We start from the raw sequence: 27,462 nt of genomic DNA on the forward strand, positions 1-27,462 counted from the left end.
GGGCTCTGCTGACAGCTCAGAGCCTGGAGCCTCTTTCAGATTCTGTGTCTCCCTTTTTCTACCCCTTCCCCACTCATGCTCTTTCTCTGTCTCTCAAAAATGAATAAATGTTAAAAAAATTTTTTTAAACATACATGAATTCTCCAACGGTTGTTGGAGAAATACAGCAACACTGTATTTCTAAAGAGATACACGTCTTCAACTGAAGTTCTCACCCTTTGTTCCAAATGAGGAAATACACAGTTCCAAGAACCATTGTGTCTATGATCTATGATTGGTTGTATTAATTACTCTTCATATCTGGTCATAGTCATACTGAATATGCCATTATCTAAAGTCTAAATTGTCAAGTTAACTTACAACTTGTATGTAAAATAAACTTGGGAAGGAGAGAAGATCTGCACATGACAAGCAAATAGAAACTATGTAAAGCTGTTATGATCTTTGTTTCTATGATTTGTTACAAGATGATAATTGATATCTGTGGTTTTGTTCTTCCAGTCCTTATTTTTGTTTCCCCTGCTCTCACCTAGAATCTCAACATGTTGGGAGTTTCACCTGGTGGAATGACACAAAGCCAGTGGGTTGAATTCTCAGTCGTCTTGCTGTAGTTTAGATATTTTTTCTGGGCCTGTCTTATAGATCTCTCACCCTGTTTTAGCTGTGTTTGAATGTGCTGTAAACCTGTGCATCAGAATTACTTTTTATAGTTTTCAATTAACTGCCAAAATTTTAAATCTTGTCCTTTTGTCTTTTTGAATTTGGTAAAGCGTATTTGTTTTATAGGACACATCTGATCATCTCTGTAATTGAAATATCTTCGGGTCTCTTCGTGTTGTCTGTTGGTTCTTATTTTGCTGTCTTGCGTCTTCATATGTCGTATTATCTTTAATCATGCTGGACATTTTATTTGAAAAATTATTGGAAGGAATAATGTGAGGCCTAGAATAACGTTACCTTTCTTTGGAGAGTAATTTTGTATCTTCCGTTAGGAGCTTTGACATACTGGCAGTTCCAGTATCACCTGAAGCCAATTGTAAGCCTTGGGGTTTTCTAACACGCAGTTGACTCATAGCTAGGCTGCAGTCCATGTTGTGACTGGTTTATTTCTGATACACTCTTACCCTAGTAACAGGTCATTGTGTCTCAATTCCAAGTGCCATATTGTTTGAGCCTCTACCTTTTGTGAGCCTTTGCCTTCAATTTTATCTCCCTCCCTGTATCAGGCTGCCAAAAGCACTCAACGTCCTGATGCTGTCTTCTTGATAGACAAGTCTCTCCAGAGCAAAAACAGCTCTGAATGCTTGCCTCCTTTTAAAGAATTTGCAACTTTTGGGTCTTGGGTTGGTAGATGCTACCATTTTGCTACTTATAAGACGCTTTTAAGATTTTAAAATTATTCCTTAGCTTTTTAAAGCTGTTTACAATACAGGGTTTGTCTGAATTACCTTATCTGGTATTGTTGAAAGTGAAAAATTAGGACAAGTTTTTTAACCTGTTCTTTAAATTGCGCCTCAGTTTTCTCATCTGTAGTATGGGATTAATAATTACAACCTCATAAGGTTTTTGAGATTTTTAAATGAGGTAGCACATTAGGCACTTACAGTAGATCCTGACACATGGAAACGTGTCAATAAATGGCTCAATTTATTATTACATTAATTTGAGAATATTGGAATTTGTTCTTGAAAACCTTTTCCAAGTATAAAATAGCCCCTTTATTACCTAAAGTAATTTGCAGGGATTATGAAAGACTTACAAATAACATTCTTTTTTGACTGACATTTCTGTCAACCATGATTTAGGTAAATGAAGCTTTTTGTTTTTGTTTTTGTTTTTGTTTTTTCCCCTAGTGTATTTGAGACTTTATACTATAAGGAGAATTTAATTTATCTAAAACTAGATAATGACCCTGAGATCTATGTGCATATGTGTATATTATGTGTGATATATGTGTTTATATATAAGTGATATATAAAGACTGATAAGCCCTTGTGTGTATATGTACGTGTTTGTATATATAAATATATAAAGGCTAAATGGGAAGATATCTTAATTATTTAAAATATGGTCTTTTGTGGGTGAAACAATTGGATTGGAGCTAAGGAGGTACCAATGAAGTAGAACTGAGATCTTGTTTTAAATATTTTTAAATTCTGAAAACTGAAATTTTTCTTAAAATTAAAAAATATTTTTAGACAGAGAGTATGAATTGGGGAAAGAGGCAGAGGCAGAGAAGGACAGAGGGAGAGAGAGTGAGAATCTTAGGCAGGCTCCATGCTTGGTATGGAGCCCAACATGGGTCTCCATCCCACAACCCTGGGACCATGACTTGAGCTGAAATCAAGAGTTGGGACACTCAGCCCACTGAGCCACCCAGGCGCCTCGAAAATGGACATGTTTCTAATGGTCTTTTTCTTTTTTATGTTTTAAATAGAGGATAATTATAAATAGAAGATAGTTACATCAGCAGTCCTGGTACGTGGGAAACAAATTCAGTGACAGATGGTAGCTATTCTTATGGTGAACATAGCATAGTGCACAGACTTTTTAAATCACTGATTTGTACACCTGAAACTAGTATAATATTGTGTGTTTACTTAGATTAGAATAGATAAATAAATAAGTAACTTACTACTTGAGAATGAGTGAGAACTACAAAAACAAAAGCCAAAAGCAAATACAGCTAACAGTGGGACTCTGAAGCTGGTGTGTACAAAACACAATTGCTCTGGTTCATTGAACTGCATCTTTTAAAGTGTGTTTGACCTTCCAAGGTCTTTTGCCTCCACCTTATTTGTGTACAGATGCAATTTAACTTCATCTATTTTGCATCCAGATTAAACCCATCAGCACAATATTCAGTCTTGCAGTGTGTGTGTTTTTTAAAAAATATTTATTTTGGAGAGAGAGAATCTGAGTGGGGTGGGGCAGAGAGGGGGACAGAGAATCTGAAGCGGGCTCTGCGCTGACAGCAGAGAGCCTCATGTGGGGCTTGAACTCACAAACCGTGAGATCATGACCTGAGCTGAAGTTGGACATTTAAGTGACAAGCCGCCCAGGTTCAGGTGTGTTTTTACTGTGTAAAATAAAACCAAGTATGTCACGGTTTAAAGAAATACAAAATAAATTCTTTCAAGATGTAGAGAGATGTATGGCAATTTGGAAATTTTCCTAATTTGTAAATAATTTTTCCCTGTTAGAAAATGCTATATCCTGTTTCTTTGATTTGATGTCTTTTTAATTTTCTTATGCTACTATATGTCTTAAAGTTACTTTAAGGTACTTGTTTTCATGATTTTGTTTTCTAGGTTAACCGAACCTTCTGGATATTTAACAGATGGTCCAATTAACTATAAATATAAAACTAAATGTACATGGCTAATTGAAGGCTAGTAAGTATATAATTTGAATTAATTTATTTTATTCTTAAATGATAAAGAAGGTGATCATATAAATGTTAAAGCATTATCTTATAGTGTAATTTTGTAGTTCTGTAGTTCATGCAATTGCTTATAGTTTATTCAGTCATTATTCATGATATTTTTAAATGAGATTTACAACTTTTAGACATCACATTTAGTATAAATTATAGTACCCCTTTACTTGTGATAGTAGTTTGTTACATATATTTTATTTTTGAGTTATGTTAGTGTGGCAGTAAATTGAGTAGGCATTTTGGCTTGCTTTAAACATCTTACGGAGTTTGAAGATGCCATAGAAAGTATAAAAATATTCCATGCTGAATTATGCCATTGGTTCATACTAGTCAGCATTTTAGTTATAAAATAGTTATATATATGTTTTAAATAGAAGATAAAAAAAGAACATTTTGTAGGAGAGAGTTAATTATTCTTTTACAGTATTTTTCAGTAATTGGGCTTGAGATTGAATTGATCTATTTAAACATACTGTGAATAGATCATACATGAATTGATAGAAGTTATTTTTGAACCATTTTATGATTTAGAAAATGTTTTTTTGGGGGGAGGGTTACTTAGAAAGTTTTTAGAACTTAAAAGTTATTCTCTGTGCATCTGTGCTCTCATTTTGTTTGTGTTTTACTTGTTTGTTTTTTGTTTTTTAAGTTAGCCCAGTGTTGGGCTTGAACTCATTACCCCAAACTCAAGGGTCACATGCTCTACTAACTGAGCCAGACAGGCACCCCCCCGCCCTTCTCTTTTCATTTTGTTCATTTGTTAATAGTATATCAAGACCTTTTGATTAAAATTTCAAGACCATATTGGTTGAGGCCTTTAGTTAATAAGGACTGTGTAGAAATGAGTCGCTACTTTTTGAGTGTTGAATTTTAGAAATCAACTTTATTTAACTGTAATTTGCGTACAGTAAAATGTATATTAAGTGTACAGTTCAATGAAGTTTCAATAATGTAATCTATGTAATGTCTACTTTAATCAAGACATAGAACATTTACTGCTGACTAAATTTTCAGAAAATGGTGATTTATATATACAGCCTATTAATAGATTTTGAAGTTGTATGTCATTTTTGCTATTTATTTATCTATTTATTTATTCATAATCTCTACACCCCACATGGGGCTCGAACTCATGACCCTGAGATCAAGAGTCACATGCTCTTTTGACTGAGCCAGCCAGGTGGCCCTCATTTTTACAATTTAGATATGACTATCAGTCTTTTTTGACACTGGTGACTTAAGAATGCATAGAAAATTTTCTGTAAATAGGTTTTCTTTTACAGTATTCTGTTAAAAATTTTTTCGGACTGTGCTTTGAATATTGTATATTAATTGAAACATATTTTAATAATTTTTTTTTCAGTCCAAATGCAGTGTTAAGATTAAGATTCAATCATTTTGCAACAGAATGTAGCTGGGATCATATGTATGTTTACGATGGAGATTCAATATATGCACCTTTGATAGCTGTTCTTAGGTGAGTAATTCTGTTTAATTGATGAGCCTATAGTTGTAGAAAAGTAACTAAAATTTTTGAATTTTAAATATACCGCTCTGTGCTTTAAAAAGTCCAGCAGAGATATTGATTGCTCAATTTCAAAGGTGATTATAATACAATGTTGCGTACTGTGTCAACTTAGATGTATATAACAGTATAAATGCTGATTTAGGAAAGATCAATAAGTACTCTCAGAAATTCTTGTTAAGTATCCTTTATTCTCCTACATATAGTTTATTCTTTTAAAGCAATTTGAATATGTTTTCAGAACTACCTGTTGTAGAGATTAATGTGAGTTCTAGGTAACAAAGAAATAATAGACAAATGTATGTATTTTTTATAGTTGTCTATTTATTATAGTGAAATGAGAAATTTTCAATTCTGTACAGAAGGTCAAATTATACTTTATGGAATGTTTTAATAAAAAGTGTGTTTCTTTCATTTCTCAAAATTTGGGAATTTAAAAAAAAATTTTTTTTAATGTTTATTTTTGAGACAGAGAGAGACAGGACATGAGCAGGAAAGGGGCAGAGAGAGAGAGGGAGACACAGAATGTGAAGCAGGCTCCAGGCTCTGATCTGTCAGCACAGAGCCCGATGCGGGGCTCGAACTCACGGACTGTGAGATCATGACCTGAGCCGAAGTCGGACGCTTAACCGACTGAGCCACCCAGGAGCCCCAAAATTTGGGAGTTTTGATTGTTCCAAAATACTTATTGTTAGGTAGTCAGACTTAATTTTAAAGTTACAGCATTTTCAATATCAATTTAAAAGTCTTTGTATGTATGTACGAATTATTCTAAAATGTTTTATGAATAGGAGAAAATATATTAGGCACAGGAAAAATTAGGATCATGTAATGTTGCTTTTGTGTGTAATTTAACTAACATGATTGTTGACCACAATTGCTGATTACGTTATTCCTTGTATTGGTTATTTCCATAGTATTGCTTACATGATCTGTCATTTGAAAAATTTTAAATAAATTATACAAGCTTATTGTTCCCTTCAAATTTTTAAAAATTTTATTTTTACTATTTATGTTGCAAATATTCTGTTTACTAGGAATGTGAACTATTATTTTTTGCATAGACACGTAAGGACTTGTATTTCTGAATGAATATTTCACAGTGACGCTTTAGGGTCTTAGATACAGTCTGTAATACTGCTTTTGCTCTAAACGCTTTCAGAATTTAATTTTTCAGTTGTTTGAAATAATTAAAGGGTTGCCATAAGTAGCCCTTTCAATACATAGAAAATGGAGTTCAGAGAAAGAGATACCATATGTTTTCACTCATATGTGGATCTTGAGAAACTTAACAGAAGACCATGGGGGGAAGGGAAGGGGGAAAAAAACGTTACAAACAGAGGAGAGAGGCAAACCATAAGAAACTCTTAAATACCGAGAACAAACCGAGGGTTGATGGGGGTTGGGGGAGAGGGGAAAGTGGGTATTGAGGAGGGCACTTGTTGGGATGAGCACTGCGTGTTGAATGGAAGCCAATTTGACCATAAATTATATTAAAAAAAAAAAACAAAACAACCATTCATTTGATACACAGTTTCTCCAATAAAGAGAAAGAGATACATAAAAAAAGAAAATGGAGTAGTCATGTGAGTAATTCTATTGTAGGATAATTTATTGTAACAATTAGATAAGATTCTGGGTTAATACATTAATTTTTATAAATTTAGGTTTTAGTTAGCTATCATTATTTTTATGTCATTGTAGAGTGACCATCATTTAGATGTGTGCCTTTCTGTTTGTTTTCCTAGTAGTTATAATGACTTTGCATTAATTGACAGTGATCCATTAACACTCTTACCAATGTTTTTTTGATACTAAAGGAAACTTTTGTAAGCTAATTAGCAGGTTGGGATTTACTCTATGACTTTGAAGATGGAGCCATTGACTTTTCATTGGCAAGTGTTCCTATTGGCTATCTTGAAGGAGATTGAAAGATGTTGCAAGATGTTTATTGAGTATCCACTTGATGCTAATCAATGTACTAGGCAGTTTAAATGTCATCAAATTCTCACAAGGATCTGTGGAAGAGGTACTAATATCCCCATTTTATAGTTGAGAAAAGTGAGACTCAGAGAAGTTGTTTTACTTCTAATAGATGGTGGAGCCAGGATTAGAACATGACCATCTCCTGACCTAAAAGCCTGTAAACACAGAGTCTAAGTGTTTGAATTATTCTAATTTTATAAGTATATATTATTCAATAAACATTTGATAACTTAATTCCAGAGACTATCATAAGCCTGGAGGATATAGTAAGGATTAAGATTAGGCTATTGCAGTGACTTCACATACCAGGTACCTGGAGTTGGGCCAGATCTCATAGATTGAGTGCATAGCCCTTCATAGAACTGTCCTTAGTTGAGATACCAGCTGCAGGTTCAGAGGTCCCCAGGTCATGCGCACTTCTGACTAGCTGGCTACAGACTTAAGGGTGCCCATCACTTCTTCAGGTTCAATAATTCAGTAGAATGACTCACAGAACTCAGGAAAACACTGTATCTATTATAGTTTTATGATAAAGGATAAAAATCAGGACCAGCCAAATGAAGAGATATATTGAATGAGGTCTGAGAGGATCATAAACACAACTTTATCTTTGGGATATGTTCCCTTCCCATCACTACCCAGGAAGATCACCTGAGCTACAGGTATCCAGAGTTTTTGTTGGGGTTTCATTATGCAGGCATGATTGATTGAATCATTGGCCACAGGGTCGAACTGTGTCTCTAGTCCCCCTCCTCTCTCTGGAAGTTTGATTGATGTATTGTGGCTCAAGGCCCCAACACTTTAATTGCATGGTTAGTCTTTATGGTGTGGCCAGCTCCCATCCTGAGTCACTCATTAGCATAAATGAGCAGAGTTCCCCATGCATAACAGAACTGCTCCTATTACATGGGAAATTCCAAGGATTTGGAGGCTACATCAGTACACAGCGGTTAGGCACTGGTGGTGGCATGCACACAGATTTTTTTTTTTTTTACCGACACAAAGAGCATTATAATCAGGTTATGAAAAGAGTGCTGTATGATTTTAGAAGAAGTAACTAATTCTTCATGGTGAATTTCATCATGAGTACAAGAATGGTAGGCAAAGTATGGGGGTATGATAGGACGTTCTTGGTAGAGAAAAACACGTACAAAGGCATAGACTTATTAAAGAGCATTGTATTTTGGGCTAATATAAGTAGTTATGAGTAATTTGATCATGAGAAGGGATTGGTAGGAGCCAGATTACCCAATGAACAGTAATTGGTACATCTACTGAATGCTTACCATGTGCCAGGCAGTATGCAAGAGTTCTTTGTATATATTTACTCATTTAATCCTCATAATAACCCTTTAGTTAGGGATTATTATTGCCATGGAGTTTATAAGTTCTCCATTTATAAATGCGGAATTGAGGCACAAAGAGATTCACTGCGTGCCTCAAAGTTGCCTAGCTAGTAAGTAATATAGTCAGAATATAAACTCAGGTTTTATAATCCCTTAATCACTGTAGTGCTTTTTTGTATACCACACTAAGGAAACTGCACTTTATTCTATAGGCAAGACTTTTTAGAATGTGGAGAGTGGATTGTAATAGAGAAGTGTTATTTTTTTATTGTGCACTGGATGTCATGTTTGTAAAATCATATGTAGTAATAATTTGGGGCCTAGAAAGATAATATATTCCTGTAGAGTGTGCATGGGAACACTGGCAGGCCCTGGAGGGCCTATCTTTTACTAGTTCACTTTTACTCATAGTCTTTGGGGTCCCAGGTCAGAGCAAGGACCATGGGTTCCACTTTTTGTTTTCTTATTTGTCTAAAGCAACCCAGTTTTTTAGCCATTCAAACCTCATCTCTGACTTTGAAATCAGCAAATGCCCTTAAGGAGAAATGGCCCCGATAACTGGGCTCACCATCTTCTTAGTTCTCCAGTACCTTCAAACATATTTTTGTTTGTATGTTGTCATTTTTCTAGATGACTTCAGTGAGAGGGTTACTTGGTCCAAATTGCCTGATGTGTCATGCACGATGTGGAAACCCTCTTTTTTACAGTTTATTTTTAAAAATAAAGACTTGATATAAAGTACTTTTATTCTTTAAATAATTCTTTTTTTAAAACGGTACTTATAAATAACTAACCAAGTAAACAATTCTGTTCCTTGTTTCAGAGAGATTAATTATATTTGTTAATATTATTTCTAGTAATGTACTCACTTTGATGTAATCTCACTATATTGAAAAATATATGTAAGACTGGTATTATAGAATTTGAAATCTTTTGACAGTCTTTTATTTTTTTATTTATTAAAAAAAAATTTTTTTTTTAACGTTTATTTATTTTTGAGACAGAGAGAGACAGAGCATGAACGGGGGAGGGGCAGAGAGAGAGGGAGACGCAGAATCGGAAACGGGCTCCAGGCTCTGAGCTGTCAGCACAGAGACCTACGCGGGGCTCGAACTCACAGACCGTGAGATCATGACCTGAGCCGAAGTCGGCCGCTTAACCGACTGAGCCACCCAGGCGCCCCTTGACAGTCTTTTAAAAAGGTTTTGTTTCTTCATAAACATTAGTTAGTAGATGCAGTAATAATTAGAAAAGCATTAAGATTTGATTACTTTTTGTTTGCTTGGATAGTATATAAAATAAATTATTTGACTATTCTATATCACTTTGTTCTGTCAAATATGATTTGAATGAGTAGTTCAGGTCCTGGGTGATGCCTACACATAAATTTAACAGTGCCTAAAAGAATGGGCTTTTTTGAGTAGTGTCATTTGTTGTTAGTAGCTTCTTTTCTCATATTGCATGTTTTCACAGATTTAAGAGGGTAGCATGGTGTAAGTAAATGAAGATATGTAATTTTTCCTCTTCTACGAGATTTAAAAAGGGAAAAGTACCAATTACTACCTGGTTACTAACTCAGAACTCTTACACATTTATATCTGCTGCACCGCCCCCCTCCCCTGCCCCCACTGTTTTCTTTTGTGTGCATATGGGCTTAAGTGTCTTTTGGAATATTAATATAATTTGATAAGTATGCAAATTTTGAAAAAATATAAATAGTGTGTATTTTTAGATGACCTAAAGTACCTAGATTAGTATACTGGAAGTATACAAGTTTAATGAGAATGTCATTGTAATCACTTAGCTAGTGTGGAGTGTTCCTTCTGGCTTCATCAGAATTTGCAACCAGAGGGAAAAAGCAGAGGCGAATTAAGTGAAGGTTTATACATGAGTTAAGAGACCACCCTCTAGTACTGTAACAGTTGGATGGACAGCAGGATAAAAGGGAGCAATGGGCCATTGCCGTCCAAATGGTGTGAAGGAAGAAAAGGAGTATGATGTTATGAAAGCAATGTTCATTCACTGGCAGCAGTAGGAGGGCTAAATGGGTGAAAAGTAGATAGCACCTTGTTTTCGACTTAACCCTTCTTCTAGTTGCTTATCCTGTTATAGATATTTAGTGGTGATAACAAGAATATTTTTGAGTAAGTTTTATGTGGTTAGTAGCCCTATGTATATTAACATATACAGCGTTCAATTTTGCTCTCTTACAGTGGTTTGATAGTCCCTGAAATCAGGGGAAATGAAACTGTGCCTGAAGTCGTTACAACATCTGGCTATGCACTGTTACATTTTTTTAGTGATGCTGCATATAATCTAACTGGTTTCAACATTTTTTATTCGTAAGTATTTTTTAAAAAATTTCATATCATAATGGTTGTTATAATTCAACTTCCAATAATGTATTGCGTTTATATGAATTTATTATGTCTTCTATATGAGGAGCAGGCTAGTATGTTAAATTTCAGAGTTGCGAGATCTCTTCCTAAGTGACATAAAATCTTAATATGCCTCAAAGTACTGTCTAAGCTCATATTAGGATAATTTCTGAGTCTCAGGACATTACAGTGGTAAGTTTGGTTGACAGTTATTTATGAAATTTAAAATTGTTGGTAAATGATTAAGTAAACAACTACAAACAAGTGTAACTTTACTTGTAGCAGTAGGTGTGTGGGATTAGAGGGAGTCTTCATCCATGTCTGTGCTTGAAGGAATTTTACTGCTAATTCGAAGATGGGTTTGTAAACTAAGTTTGTGTAGCCCTTCTGCTTTCCAGGGCTGTACTGGATACTTTATGTACATTATGTTTTTTGATTCTCTTTACAACAATTCCGCGAAATGGGTATTTTCCCCATTTTATGTGTGAGGAAATTGAGGCTTAAGGTAAGTGGATAATACCACTGTCTCGTCATTTAAATAGAAAAGTAATTTGTATTAAGAATCTATTATGTGGCTGACACTTTATAAGTTTTTACATCTGGAAGTCCCAGGGGTGAAGTGAAGGAGCCAGAGATGCTTCCAGATGCTTTCACAGGAATGGCCATAGGGGAACTTCATAGACTTTTTAACCCCTTTTCTTCAGGAATGTAGAATATAGCCAGAGAATTTTACCATGAATAAGATACTCTAAATGTCTTCAGAATGTTAACATTTAAAATCAGCAAGTTGTTGCAGGATTCATTTGTCTCAAGTATGTATGCGAGGAAGAATAAATATAGAGTAGGATATAATTGGTTAAAGGGCTTGAAAATAAAATTTTATTAACATCCTTTTTTTTTATGACAGTGTATAGGTGATAGCATGCTATTTAAATATTATTATATAACCAGGTTATACCTTGGCTTTTCATGTAGTTTCAGGTATTCCTGAATTTAATTTTTTCTGTAAAATTGTATATTCAAAACATTTCAGTACTTTATAAAACATTGCGCTTGGAACTGTATAGATTCTGCAAATGTTGAGTATGTAGTCCTTGGAAGTTTGGAGTCTTAGTAGCAAAGTAAACTCATTGAATTAATTAATGCAAATTGCAAATAAATATTTAAATTTTCAAAAAATGTTTATTATTTATTTTTTGAGAGAGAGAGAGAGTGAGAGTGAGTGCATGCTAGCAGGGAGGGGCAGAGAGAGGGGGAGGCACAGAATCCGAAGCAGGCTTCAGGCTCCGAGAGCTGTCAGCACAGAGGCTGATGGAGGGCTTGAATTCATGAACTGTGAGATCATGACCTGAGCTGGTCGGATGCTTAACCGACTGAGCCACTCAGGCGCCCCAATTGCAAAGAAATATGAACTGAATTGCATTAAGGATAAAAGGGTACAGAGTAAAGAACTGAAGTCACATGGTGAAATTGTGTTCAATAGAGCATTAAAGAGAGTAATAGAGCATAATTGCGTTAAATGGAAAAAGTTTACAAAGTATCAACCAAAATTATATTTAAATTACCTTGAATTTGAATATATATGAATTATATTTTACAGAATCAATTCTTGTCCTAACAATTGCTCTGGTCACGGGAAGTGTACCACTAGTGTCTCTGTTCCGAGTCAAGTGTACTGTGAATGCGACAAATACTGGAAGGGTGAAGCCTGTGACATTCCTTACTGTAAAGCCAACTGCGGCAGTCCGGATCATGGTTACTGTGACCTAACAGGAGAAAAGCTGTGTGTCTGCAATGATAGCTGGCAAGGTAAGCATGTGTGGTGTGATGGCTTTTGAAACATTGACTCACGTATCTATCTAATAAGGTGAAAAGAGATTTTACATTTGTTTGTTTTGTTGTAGTTGGCACACCCAGATCTCACGTATTTATTTTTAGAATTCTCAAATGAGCGATCAACTTCTTAGTGAGTTTGTTTCTTCACAAGTAGCATTGGTAAAGATTTTGTCTACACCCTGTTTTGAGAATCAAATGAAGTTATACATGGCGAGCTTTTTAAATTGTGGGTGTGTGATCAGTACCATCTTCCGTAATTTTTTGTTGAATCCGGAAAGATTTGGTGACCTGACTGCATATAATGTGTGGGCATTCAAATTTGACTTCTGATGGGTAAACACAGTGTACTGCAAACCTGTGCATCTTGCCTGGTATTACGGCTTAACTTATTTCTTAGGAAAGACTGACCTCTTGTGGCTGTTTTTCTAAAAGAACGATATTTTTAAAAAGTGTTTAAAAGAAGATGAAGGGTTTCAACTACTTATTGTAAAAGTAAGATTCCTGGGGGAAGAATTTCTAAATAGTTTTTATAAATAGCTATGAGTAAATACTAATTTTAGACTACATTGAAGTGTTTTAGCTTACTTAAATATTGGAGTATAAAATCATAAATTTTGTCATTGTGAAATTAAAAGAAGAGATACGTCCAGTTATCCATACATTGACCTGTCCAGAACCTACTTTGTACTAATTGTATTTACTTTGTTCCAGCATATTAATCCTGTTGATTGAGATAAGTTTGACTCAAATAAGTAATCCAGTCACGGGATCATGTGTTGTTACAGCCTGGTGTAGCAGCAATTCCTGTCAGATCTAAGTGAAAAGCCAGAGAGAACGTGCTCCTTATATAGTTGTATTCATCAGTATTTAGATGAATTTTTCAAAAAATGTTACTGAGTATTCTGAGTCCTCATTTAGAGGAATTCTTATTAAATCATGCCCATCTTAAACCTATGTTATCTCATTAAAAAAATTACTCTGGCACAAAATACCAGTGATTTCTTATTGAATCGAATTTGATTATTGTGACAGATACAGATTTCTCTCTGTCCTGTAATCATGGAGCATGTACTTTATTAAATGGCTCTTTTAATAATCTGTGATCTTTCTTGTCCTAAAAATGGTCTTGGTACACCATTTTTTAAAATTTTTAATCTCAAAAGTAAAATAATGTACATTTCTGTGGAGAGAATGGTACATCAGGAATATATTTAAATTAAGGCCTGAGAAATCTAGAATAAGAATAGCTTAGGCACATAGGGTTTGTCACAGTGACCTTCAGCTGCTGTCAGTCTCCATCTCCTTTCAACAGTTTTGAAAGCAAAAGAGGAATGCATTTGTGCACTATTCTCTGAACATCTCTGTCCTTTTTTTATTCTTTACTTTTTTTTTATCAGTCCTTTAAAATGTTTTCTGGGGGTGTGTAATATTTGGTTCTAATGTTATCTTTTACTTTCTGGCTTTTGTTGGCATTTCGCATATTATTATTCTTGTCAGTAGTGCCTCAAGTCAAAAAACATCCCTGCCTCTTAACATATGTCTGTGAGCAAATGAAATGGGGTAGCACATACTGGGCATTTTCACTTTTAAAGCAAAGTTATAATATGAATAGTGTATGTGTGTATATACACATACACACATGTGTTTTTATATGTGCCTTTTTTTATAATTATAAAATTTGCAGAAATCAGATACATTTTGATACCACTGTCCTTAATAGTGAATCAATCTCTGAACTGATGTGAATGTTTTGAGGGTAGAGTGCTTAGTGAAAGTGATACTGTGCTTTTTTTCTTTTTTTTTTCTAAATTTTTTAAATGTTTATTTTTGAGACAGAGACAGAGCATGAGTGGGGGAGCAAAGAGAGTAGGAGACACAGAATCCAAAGCAGGCCCCAGGCTACAGCCTGTCAGCACAGAGCCCGACGCAGGGCTCGAACTCACAAACTATGAGATCATGACCTGAGCCAAAGTCGGACGCCCAACCGACTGAGCCACCCAACCGCCCCGATATTGGCCTTTTTTCAAGACAGATGATGTGCAGATTGGTTCCTTTGAGTTTCAGACCTGATCCTTGATTCTGTATTTAAGGAAGCATAGCTTAAAGTATCTGCGATTAATACCAGAAACTGTTTGGGGAAAAGTATTGTTTCTATTTCAGATAATATAGAAAGGGGAGGAATCGTTGAGGGGAAAATGAGAGAGAGAGAGAGATTTGTTTCCAGGACATCTGGGAAATGATCAAAGAATGTGAAATTTAAAAATGAGAGCTGAGGAGGCAACCCGTGAGATTCAAACTCTGGCAGTTTTTTGTAATTTGTAGTTGGAATTCTTTGGGATAAAAATAACAGATTATCGCTACCCCCATTTTATCCTTTTATGTTGGTTAATTTTACTATTCGGTTCTGTGCTAGTATACAAAAAAAAAAAAAATGTTGGCTTAGAAACAGATTTTATAAAGAGGAAAAATGCAGAGGGAAAGCCCAGCGTACGTCAAGTCTTTGATTCTCTTCCTAACATTTCTTTTTTTTTTTTTTTTTAATTTTTTTTTCAACGTTTATTTATTTTTGGGACAGAGAGAGACAGAGCATGAACGGGCGAGGGGCAGAGAGAGAGGGAGACACAGAATCTGAAACAGGCTCCAGGCTCTGAGCCATCAGCCCAGAGCCCGACGCGGGGCTCGAACTCACGGACCGCGAGATCGTGACCTGGCTGAAGTCGGGCGCTTAACCGACTGCGCCACCCAGGCGCCCCATCTTCCTAACATTTCTTTAGTGCTTGTCCCACTTGGTTTTCATGGCTCCTTATTTTCTAACTTGGTTTTTTATGTGCACCTCCTAAGACTTTTCTGCTGAGCAGTCACCATACTTTTCCTTCCCTTAACTTTCTCTTCTTTCTTTCTTAATCATCTGCTATAATCTTTTTACTTTTTGAGGAATTTTTCCAAATAGAGTCTGTTTTGTTTTTTTTTTAATTTTTTAACGTATTTATTTATTATTGAGAGACAGAGTGACACAGAATGTGAGCAGGGGAGGGGTAGAGAGAGGGGGAGACACAGAATCTGAAGCAGGCTCCAGGCTCTGAGCTGGCAGCACAGAGCCCGACACAGGGCTCGAACTCATGAACTGTGAGATCATGACCTGAGCTGAAGTTGGTCGCCTAACCAACTGAGCCACCCACGTGCCCCTACACAGAGTCTGTTTTAACAGTAGATGGCGCTGTCAGTGTCAACTGTCCCCCCCCGCCCCGCCCCCTTTCCTGTAGAAGGCACTTATAAAAACCAAAAGCTCAAATAATGAAGAATATAGAAAATGCTAGGTAGCATGTTGAAGAGCACACAAGTTTGTGGTGTATTGCATAATTTTGTCATAATACATGGTTGTCAAAGGTGATATGTACATATTAAATAGATTACTTAAGGGGTAGGGGCCTCTGAGGGCTCACCTGCTTTTGTGACGATTTTCACTTAATTAAATGTATGTTTAAGTCTTACTAAGTCACAGTAGAGGAAAAGGCAACTTTAAAAAGCAGTTTTCTTTTAAGATGGTTTCCAAACATTGGGACAAATGAGGAATTTTTAAAAGACATCAAAATCATGATACAACAAATTGAGTGTATGTTCATATGTAGAGAATGCAGTAGAACGTTAATTTTCAAGGCAGTCTCCAAGGTGTGGTGTTCCTGAGCCCCCCCTCCCCCCCCAGTCCATCAACTCCCTCATTAGAGTGGCTCCAGATTTCTCTCTTTTCCATAAATTAAACAAAATCTGGATCACTGGAAGTCTTTGATTGTAAGCAGAAACAGTTCTGGCTTACTCCAGTAGAAAAGGCAGTTACTGGAAAGTTATGGCAGAGACCAAGTCTCCCAGAATTCATTCTTCCATTCTTTTTAGTAATGGGATTCACCAAGTTTTTAGCTCAGCCCATGGTCTTCCAGCTACCACATTTCTCAGCCTTCCTTGCAGCTAGTATGGCTGTTGTACTAAGTTCAGGTCAGTAGGACGGAAGTGGAAGTGTGTGTGGAACTTTTAGATTTTGAGGTCTTTTCAAACGGTGGTGGGTGGCAATGAGTTTAGTAACCAGTATTACTTGCCCATTTGCCTCTGGAGTATTTCGTGAGGGAGAAATTAACTTTCAGCTTATTTTATTTTATTTTTTTAATTTCTTTTCATGTTTATTTTTGAGAGACAGAGAGACAGATACACAGAGCGTGAGCAGGGGAGGGTCAGAGAGAAAGGGAGATACAGAATCTGAAGCAGACTCCAGGCTCTGAGCTGTCAGCACAGAGTCCGATGCAGGGCCTGAACCCACAAACCGTGAGATCATGACCTGAGCCGAAGGTGGATGCTTAACTGAACGAGTCACCCAGGTGCCCGTAACTTTCAGCTTATTTAAGCAACTTATTTTTGGTTTTCCTATTCTGTGCCCTAACTAATACAGATGGATACTGAATAGGTCTGAAAAAGGATGAAAGGCTAGAAAAACCTTGGTTGGAAAGAGGTAGGTACAGCGGAAGACTAGGTGGGTAGGTTCACAGCTACCTGAAAGTTGAAGCTGCAGGAAAGTTTAAGATATTCCTGTCGCTCCACTGGACCCTGGGATACCACCACTGGCATACTTACTGTGGACACTACATGCTTCAGGCATGGATAGAAAGAATTCTAAATTGTTCTCACATCTTTGTATCACTTGTGAAGATTTCAAGTCCTGTTTATTAGCATCTGTTTGGCTAATGCTGGGTCTTACTCATACCTTGGCTACCTGGAGATACATAAATAGAGAATTTAACTTTTCTGATTTGTGTAGTGTGAAGGGATCCTGTGTCTGAACAAAATTCACACAATGAAACATTTCCCCAAACAGGAAGGGGGGGGTTGAAATGATTGGAGTCTCTCAAACAAATAAAAAGTCCCAAGTAAAATGTTTTTAAGTGTAGATTGTTGCCATAAGTGACAAGGAGTGTGCTAAGTTGTTCTCTTATGTGTGTTCAGAAAAGCTTTGCAACGTGGAATAGATGGTGGGAGTAGACAGGTTAAAAAGATAAATCCGCAGGCTTTAGCATCTTTTTTTCCTAATACACTACGCAAGACATTTTCCCCCTGTTTTATAGAGATGAAAAATAGGTCACCATCTTTGTATATAAGACCATTACTTAACCATTTAAAAGTTGTTCCCAGGGTGCCTGGGTGGCTCAGTCGTTTGAGTGTTCAGCTTCGGCTCAGGTCATGATCTCATGGTTTGTGAGTTTGAGCCCCACATTGGGCTCTTTGCTGTCTGTAGGAGCCCGCTTCAGATCCTCTGTCCCCACCCTGCACTCTGTGTCCCTCCCTCTCCCCTGCACCCCTGCGGACTCTCTCTGAAAAATAAATAAGCATTAAAAAAAAAACAACTGGGGTGCCTGGATGGCTCAGTTGGTTAAGCGTCTGACTTCAGCTCAGGTCATGATCTTGTGGTTTGTGGGTTCGAGCCCTGTGTCCGGTTCTGTGCTGACAGCTCAGAACCTGGAGCCTGCTTCAGATTCTTTGCCTCCCTCTCTCTCTGCTTCTTTCCAGCTCATGCTCTGTCTCTGTTGCCTCTCAAAAATAAATATTTTTTTAACGTTTATTTATTTTTGAGACAGAGAGAGACAGAGCATGAATGGGGGAGGGTCAGAGAGAGGGAGACGCAGAATCTGAAACAGGCTCCAGGCTCTGAGCTGTCAGCACAGAGCCCGACACGGGGCTCGAACTCACGGACTGCGATATCATGACCTGAGCCGAAGTCAGCTGCTTAATCGACTGAGCCACCCAGGCGCCCCTCAAAAATAAATAAACGTCAAAAAAAAATTTAAAAAAATTGTTCCTGTGATGTTCCTTTCCTATTCTACAATGTCCTCCTTAATCCTATTGTTCCAGCCTTTTAAATGTTTTTTAGGATATTCTTTATGTTTTCAATATTCTTTTTCAGTTCAGTTCAGACATAGTTCTAATGTAAGGATTGGAGTTTGTTGTTTTAAGCCTTTAAATTTTTGATTAAAAGATAATATCTAAATATATAAATCATGTAATTTGATAGTTTTTTATAATGCCTCTGATTCTTTATTTAAAGTCATACTCTATTTGGACTTCTTTCAGTTTCTTTCATGCTTCTTTGTCCCTTAGTATTCAAGGCCTTTCTTATTTTAGAACTTCATGCTAGAACACCTCACCCCATTAACCTTCTAAGACCAGGTCAGATACTCCTGTTATATGTTTTCATAGAACTCTACCTTTTTAATTTATAGTATTTATCTCATTTATGTTTGTGTGATGTTTTGATTTTCTTTCCTATTGGAGTGTAAGCTCCATGAAGTGGAAAATGATTATGTTTAGATCACCTTTGCGTGTCCACCAGTACATATTATAGAGGTTGACATGTAGTAGGCATTCAAGTTTTTTGTTGTTGGCTGAATGAATGAATTAGAAATGTATTAGTTTGCTAGTTTAATGATATGTGGACATTCAAGTATGAATGTTTTAGAAGACTAGTACTACAATAAGTTATGTAATTTACTTGATTTATAAAAAGTAATTTTAAATATTAACAACAACTGAATTTGAGCATGTGGTTCTTGGATTCTATTTACTGCAATCCTTTGGCTTTAGATTTTAACATTTGCCAGTGGGTGGCGGTATTGACTACCAGAACATACGCTTAAACTACATGGCTTTGTTCAACTTGTAAAAATTTGATAATTTTGTTTTAGAAAAATATAAAATATTTTAAACTCATGAACATTTTATTGTGGAGTTTTTTTTTTCTGGGTTAGTCATGTAACATACTAGGATATGCTCAGTTACTTTAGGATAGTGTATGAGTAATATGAGAGTATAGGTTGCACCTTGAAGAAATTCACAGGATAGCTTACATTTGCCTTTAAATTTAATAATAATAAACATGATCTCTCTACTTTATTTAACTTTAGTGATAGTGTACTAGATTAAATTCTTTTAGTTCATTCTTCCCACTTGCAAAATCAACAGATTCTATTTTTTGCAAGTCAATAAAAGCAAAGGTAGCACTGAGAATGTATATGTAACAAGATTTATTAACTAATTCATTTATGTAACAAATTTTTTTTGAGCTTCTAAGTGCTAGGCACTATTCTATGTCTTAAGGATACGTCATGGAACAAAGAAGACAAGGATCTTTGTGGAGCTGACATTTCAAGCTAGGAGAGACAGATTACAGAGTGATCCAGAGTGGCTGCACCAGCTTGCATTCCCACCAACAATGCAAAAGAGATCCCCTTTCTCCGCATCCTCGCCAACATCTGTTGTTGCCTGAGTTGTTAATGTTAGCCATTCTGACAGGTGTCAGGTGGTATCTCATTGTGGTTTTGATTTGTATTTCCCTGATGATGAGTGATGTTGAGCATTTTTTCATGTGTCGGTTGGCCATCTGGATGTCTTCTTCGGAGAAGTGTCTACTCATGTCTTTGCCCATTTCTTCACTGGATTATTTGTTTTTTTGGGTGTTGAGTTTGATAAGTTCTTTATAGATTTTGGATACTAACCCTTTATCTGATATGTTATTTGCAAATATCTTCTCCCATTCTGTCGTTGCCTTTTAGTTTTGCTGATTGTTTCCTTTGGTGTGCAGAAGCTTTTTATTTTGATGAGGTCCCAGTTGAGTAAGAAGTTGTTGCAGGCAAGATCAAAGAGGTTTTGCCTGCCTGCTTTCTCCTCGAGGATTTTGATGGCTCTTGTCTTACATTTAGGTCTTTCATCCATTTTGAGTTTATTTTTGTGTGCGGTGTAAGAAAGTGGTCCAGGTTCATTCTTCTGCATGTTGCTGTCCAGTTTTCCCAGTACCACTTGCTGAAGAGACTGTCTTTATTCCATTGGATATTCTTTCCTGCTTTGTCAAAGATTAATTGGGCATATGTTTGTGGGTCCATTTCTAGGTTCTCTATTCTGTTCCACTGATCTGAGTGTCTGTTCTTGTGCCAGTACCATATTGTCTTGATGATTACAGCTTTGTAGTATAGCTTGAAGTCCGGGATTGTGATGCCTCCAGCTTTGGTTTTCTTTTTCAAGATTGCTCTGGCTGTTCGGGGTCTTTTCTGGTTCCATACAAATTTTAGGATTATTTGTTCTAGCTCTGTGAAGAATGTTGGTGTTATTTTGATAGGGGTCTCATTGAATATGTAGATTGCTTTGGGTAGTATCGACATTTTAACAATATTTGTTCTTCCTATCCAAGAGCATGGAATTTTTCCATTTTTTTGTGTCTTCTTCAGTTTCTTTCATAAGCTTTCTATAGTTTTCAGCATGTAGATTTTTCACCTCTTTGGTTAGATTTATTCCTAGGTATTTTGTGGTTTTTGGTGCAACTGTAAATGGGATTGATTCCGTGATTTCTCTTTTTGACGTTTCATTGTTGGTGTATAGGAATGCAACTGATTTCTGTGCGTTGATTTTATATCCTGCAACTTTGCTGAATTCACGAATCAGTTCTAGCAGTTTTTTGGTGGAATCTTTTGGGTTTTCCATATAGAGTATCATGTCATCTGTGAAGAGTGAAAGTTTGACCTCCTCCTGGACGATTTGGATGCCTTTTATTTTTTTGTGTTGTCTGATTGCAGAGGCTAAGACTTCCAATACTGTGTAGAATAACAGTGGCGAGAGTGGATATCCCTGTCTTGTTCCTGACCTTAGGGGGAAAGCTTTCAGTTTTTCCCCATTGAGGATGATATTAGCGTTGGGTTGTTCATACATGGCTTTTATGATCTCAAGGTATGCTCCTTCTATCCCTACTTTCTTGAGGGTTTTTATCAAGAAAGGATGCTGTATTTTGTTAGATGCTTTCTCTGCATCTGTTGAGACGATCCTATCGTTCTTGTCCTTTCTTTTATTGATGTGTTCAATCACATTAATTGTTTTGCGGATATTGAAGCAGCCCTGCCTCCCAGGTATAAATCCCACTTGGTCGTGGTGAATAATTTTTTTAATGTATTGTTGGATCCGGTTGGCTACTATCTTGTTGAGGATTTTTGCATCCATGTTCATCAGGGAAATTGGTCTATAGTTCTTTTTTTTTTTTATAATTTTTTTTTTCAACGTTTATTTATTTTTGGGACAGAGAGAGACAGAGCATGAACAGGGGAGGGGCAGAGAGAGAGGGAGACACAGAATCGGAAACAGGCTCCAGGCTCCGAGCCATCAGCCCAGAGCCTGACGCGGGGCTCGAACTCACGGACCGCGAGATCGTGACCTGGCTGAAGTCGGACGCTTAACCGACTGCGCCACCCAGGCGCCCCAGTCTGTAGTTCTTTTTAGTGGGGTCTCTGGTTTTGGAATGGGAATTACAATTTAAAGTAGAGTGGTCAGGTTAGGCTTTACTGAGGTCACATTTGAGCAAAGACTTGATAAAAATGAGGAAATTAGCTACATAGATATTTAGAAGAACATTCCAGTCAGAGGGAGTAGTCAGTACAAAGACGCTAAGTTTCTAACTTAACATGCTCATTGGGTTTGAGGACCAGCAAAAAGGCCGGTGTGCCTGGAATTGAATTACTGAGGGAGAGATCAGTCAGATAGAGCTTAGAGAAATTACAGAACAAAGGGAGATGACTTGGGGATATGGGGCTCAGGGGTTGTTGGAGTGATGGAGATATGTGAAGAATGGAGCCAGATCAGCTATGTCTTAGCGTTGAGAGGCATTGTAAGGATTTTGACTTTTGCAGAGTACCAGTTAATAGGTTACTATTATAATTATAATATAGATGAGAGGTGATAGTACTGGGGGCAGGCAGTGGAGGGGATAAGAATGGCATGAATACTGAATGTAATTTTAAAGCAGGGTTAATAAGACTTGCTGATGAATTGGATATGGGAGGGGGTAAAAGAATGAAAAGAGTCAGAGTGACTTTAAGATTTTTTTGACCGTAGAGTAAGGTGGAGTTGTCATCAACTGATATGAAGAAGATTTTAGGATGAAAATTAGTTTGATTTTGTATGTGGAGTTTGAGGTGTCTTTTAGGCATCTATGGGAAGATGTTGAAGAGGCAGTTGGGGTTTGGGGAGGAGGTCTGTACTGTAGCTATAAATTTGGGGCTTAAAATAGTAAATTGGAAACTACTGATGATACTTAAAGCCATGAAATCAGATGAGATCACCAGGAAGATGAGTATGAAAGAGAATAGAACAGACTGAGCTATGAGTCACAACACAGTTCATGGGATATTCTGTGCTAAAATAGGTTTCTTCCTTATAGAAGTTTACCTGATGTTGAAAAACTTACATCCACTTATGTTATTGTCTGTGACTTAGTAGAATAAACAAGTCCTGTTTTCAATGCTAGCTAATTCTGTATTTGTCATTTTCAACTGCTCAGAACCAAAGTCTGTAAAACTTTGTTTTAGGCCTTCCACAACTCAAAATAATAAGTTGGAAACTACTGTTCTTTGTTTTTTTAATTTTAATTTTTATTTATTCATTTTTAAATATAACTTATTGTCAAGTTGGCTAATATTCAGTGTATACAGTGTGCTCTTCGTTTTGGGGATAGATTCCCGTGATTCATCGCTTACGTACAACACCCCATGCTCATCCCAGTAAGTGCCCTCCTCAATGCACATCTCCCATTTTCCCCTTTCCCCCACCCCGCTCCTCACTGTTCTTTGTTAACAGGACGGTTCCTTTCTATATTATAATAGCATCATTGACCTAAATTGTGAAAACCAGATATTCTTGGAACCACAGTAATGCAATGATTACCACTCACACGATTAATTGTCCCACAAAATTAAAATATTGTCAGAACAGCTTGTAGACATTTAAAATGCCCTAAAATTCATGCCTGGCCTTTGGAGATTGGTTTTATGGGTCTAGAAAATGTTTAGAATACTTTGTGTACTGAAACAAAATCAGATTTTTCAGTGATGTTGGAAGAGTGGACTCTTGCACTGTTGTTATCTTGTTTTGCCTTTTGTTGGAGAAACTTCAGATTCAGTACACATACTAAGTCATAAAATTATTTCTGGAATGATTACAGTAAGTTACATACACCTCTCTTAAAATCTCCCTTCTCAGCATATTTTCCCTTTTCTATTAGCAATCCAATTTCTTTTTGAGAAATTGCCTTTCATTTAGTGAGAGTAGTCTTCATGGGATGATAAATCCGGATACCTGCCTATTCTAAACTTGATTTTTTAGCTTCATTTTGAAATTTTCTGAATTTCTCCAGTAATTCCCATTTTCCTCAAGCTAGCCAACACTAGTTTCTTTGGCTTATAACTAAAGAAATTTAGTTGATATACTACACTAGAGATACTTTTAAAGGGCATTATATATATTTGTATACAATATTTCTATTATTAGCTTTATTTAAAATGCCGAAAGTGGTATTTGCAATGTAGTTATTGATAGAAATTTGGCTTAATCTGCATTTGATATAGTTCAAAGTTAGCAGCATTTATTTAATGTTTTTAATTGAGAACTGAAAAAAGAAAAGAAACATAATTTGGCCCTTTAAATATGTATCGCCTTAATGGTAAAATGTTTTTTTCATGATGGCTTAGATTAAATATGAATTAAAAGTATGAGCTAAAAGTATATCAAGAAGAAGCCCAAAATTCTAGAGCAAGACTACTTTTTCCCCTGAAAATCCCTTACTTTATGACTTTTTGGTTTCCTTTCTGGACTTAAATGATATAGAGAATCTCTACTCAAAGTAATTCTTGTTTTTAGAAATCAAAGAGTGCTATTAAGTTATTAATCAGTAAGGAACAACTCATCTCCCTCCTTACCGGGGGAGGTAAATTTTACTGTTATGTTTTTCTTTCTGAATCTTTGTACATAATAATTACAGGTTTTCTAGTGATGTCAAAAATAGTATATAATTCTGTTCATAAATTTGGGTGATCTTTGGGGAGTTGCTGTTTCATGTACCTGAAGACTTTAAAATTTTATCTTTCTTTGTGGAAACAAAGTTATTTAAAAAAAATTTTTTTTTCAACGTTTATTTATTTTTGGGACAGAGAGAGACAGAGCATGAACGGGGGAGGGGCAGAGAGAGAGGGAGACACAGAATCGGAAACAGGCTCCAGGCTCTGAGCCATCAGCCCAGAGCCCGACGCGGGGCTCGAACTCACGGACCGCGAGATCATGACCTGGCTGAAGTCGGACGCTTAACCGACTGCACCACCCAGGCGCCCCAACAAAGTAATTTTATAAAATTCATTTGTGTAAAACAAATATATATTTTTTGTATTGGTTTCCACTATAAAATCAGAGATAGATTCCTTTAGAAAAAGTTTTCCAGTGCAAAATAATTCAAATACTTTGGAAAGGAAGAAAGAATATAATTTGGTAGTATGGAATACTTTGGAAAAACTTTAAAAACCTTGTAGTTCTTTATTCTAGGTTTTGTTTTTGTAATTATTTCTCTGTTTGATTTACTTGGGATTATAGGGACTTTTTACTTGTAATTTTCCTTTTTTTTGACACATATATTTATAGTATCTAATAACACTAGGCTTCATTAACTTGATTTGCCTGAATTATACTTGTTTTCTTAACAGAATGAGGGGATTGACTTAATAAGAATAGGATTGCTATTAGGATGCTTCTAGTGCACTATTGAATATCAAGTATAATCTCTCTTTATCTTCTCAGAAACCCAGGCTCTTTCAGGTATAGTCTCCCTGGTTAAACTGAAGCTTGAAGAAGTTAAGTAACTTGTCCAGGGTTTCATACCTAATAAGTTGGAAAGCTAAGTTATACTTCATAGCTCATGCTTTTTTTTTTAATCTTTAATATTTTCAGTTTGAGAGAGAGAGCAGGGGAGTGGCAAAGAGAAAGGGAGTGGGAGAGAATCCCATACAGGCACTGACAATGTGGAGCTTGATATGAGGCTTGAACCCATGAATTGTGAGATGATGACCTAAGCCGAAACCGAGAGTTGGATGCTTAACCCACTGAGCCACCCAGGTGCCCCATAGCTCATGCTTTTAATCTTTTTTTTTTTTTTTTTTTTTTAGCTCTTAGGTTATTTTCATTCATTCATTCAGTAAGTGTATACTGAGGCCAGTCATATAGGGGTTGTAGGCCATGTTAGGGACTTTTTATTTTATTTGAAGTACGATGGGAAACCGTTGAAGGATTTTGAGTAGGAAAATGATAGAAGTGGATTTATATTTTAATCATTCTGGTTGTGCTGTGGAGAGTTGAATGTGTAGGAAGGGAACCAGAATGGAAATAAGGAGACCGATTTGGAGACTGCTGTTCCAAATAGTCCAGGTGAGTACACGGGGGCTCGGACTAGGACAGTAGTTGTAAATGAAGGAATTGGTAGTTGGTCTGTAGGCGGAGTGACAGGATTTAAAGACATTTATAACTGGTGAGGTGTACAGACACTTAGACACCAGCCAGTCAAAATGGTATTGCTTTTGGGTCTGAAGCAAGATCCTGGATGAGCCATGCTGTGCCAAGCATCATTCCTTTAGTTGTTAAGTAGAGAAGTGTTGATCATCTCAGCACAGGGGCTAGGGGAACGCGAAGGGAAGGCTGGGTACTTGAGGCAGCATCTACTTAGATTGAAACATCTCCATATTATACTAATTGGAAAGGCTGTACACCTGCACACCTGGTGAAGCCAGTCCAGGATTTGTCGATGGATGGATATGGAGTGTGGGGGGAAGAGAGAACTCAAGAATAGCTCCATGGTGTTTGCCCTGAGCAGGGCGGTAAGTGGGAGTGCCGTTTACTAAGATGGTAAAACGCTGGTGAAGGAGCCGATTTGAGAGGGAAGAATGAATTTTGGACATGTTAAGTTAGAGAGGATTATTAGACATCCAAGTGAAGATGTCATGGAGGGAGTTTGCCTTAGAGTCTGGGATTCAAGAGGAAATTGTGGGGCTGGAGATACACATTTGGGAGGGATCAGAGTATAATTCTACCCCCTATGATTATAGAATAGCCTTTCCCCCTCAAAAATCTCTCAGCAGCCTGCTACTGATGCCTAAAGTTACAGCATTAGAAATTCATTTATGCTCTATGGATTATTAAATGACATATAACCTGGAGGAGTGGTAGCATATTAAATCTTTATAAAATCCCTACTGTAATGTGAATTAGTTTATTACTTTCTTTTCAAGACAGCTGAGATGTGTTTACCTCGAGGAGATTCCCATATTGATAGAGATGGGTTAGGCAGGGAGAGTTGATGCAGTGAGGTTGCATAAGGGATCACATTGGGAAGTGGTAGATAGAGAATTTTTTATGGATATATTTTTATAAAAAAGGGAGTCTTGGAGGGCCTTAAATTGTAAATATCACCATTAGATTTTTAATGGACAGTGAAGCCATTTGTGTGTATAAAGTTATTTGTTATTTGTGTTTCTTCATAGTTATTTGTGTTTTAAATTAGTATTCATTTTATAAATTTACATTTTAAATCATTTTACTATCGAATGCAGAAAGCTACAAATTAAGACATCTAACTTTCCTTAAACTTTTAAGCCATATTCATAAATCTCATTCTATTTATAAGCTTACTCATTTAGATCAAAATAATCAATAGAATTTGGCTATGGGCCATTACTTCCAATAATTGCTAGAAGTTACATAAGATATGATAGTAACAAAGATAGGAAGAATTTTGACAGCTATTTTGTGTAGAAAATCAGATATTTTAGATAACTGAGTAAAATTAAAAACTCTTTTCTATATTAAATAAATAAATAAATAAATAAATAAAGTTATTGGTATTAGTTTCATGTACCTGCTGTAACAAATTACCATAAACCTCATGTCTTAAAATAATGCACATTTATTAATCTCCTGCCGTTCTGAGGGAAGAAGCCTGGAATCAGTTTCACTGGGCTAAAGTCTCTGCGTTGACAGGGTCACATACCTCCTAGAGGCTCTGGGAAAAAGTCTGTATCCTGGACTTTTCCAGCTCCCTTCCTCCATCTTCAGAGCTTGCAGCAC

At 36.4% G+C, this 27,462-nt stretch overlaps 1 protein-coding gene across 1 annotated transcript in view; it reads left to right on the plus strand.

The window, feature by feature from the left end:
* ATRNL1 (attractin like 1) overlaps positions 1-27,462 on the plus strand; it is a 782,697-nt gene that overhangs the window by 27,569 nt on the left and 727,666 nt on the right. The window contains exons 2-5 of the mRNA XM_043597648.1: positions 3,312-3,395; positions 4,803-4,916; positions 10,510-10,638; positions 12,275-12,483. Of these exons, the coding sequence (XP_043453583.1) occupies positions 3,312-3,395; positions 4,803-4,916; positions 10,510-10,638; positions 12,275-12,483 (536 nt within the window). The remainder of the gene's footprint in view (positions 1-3,311; positions 3,396-4,802; positions 4,917-10,509; positions 10,639-12,274; positions 12,484-27,462) is intronic.

Source organism: Prionailurus bengalensis, chromosome D2 (genome assembly GCF_016509475.1).
Source record: "Prionailurus bengalensis isolate Pbe53 chromosome D2, Fcat_Pben_1.1_paternal_pri, whole genome shotgun sequence".
Classification (NCBI taxonomy): domain Eukaryota; kingdom Metazoa; phylum Chordata; class Mammalia; order Carnivora; family Felidae; genus Prionailurus; species Prionailurus bengalensis.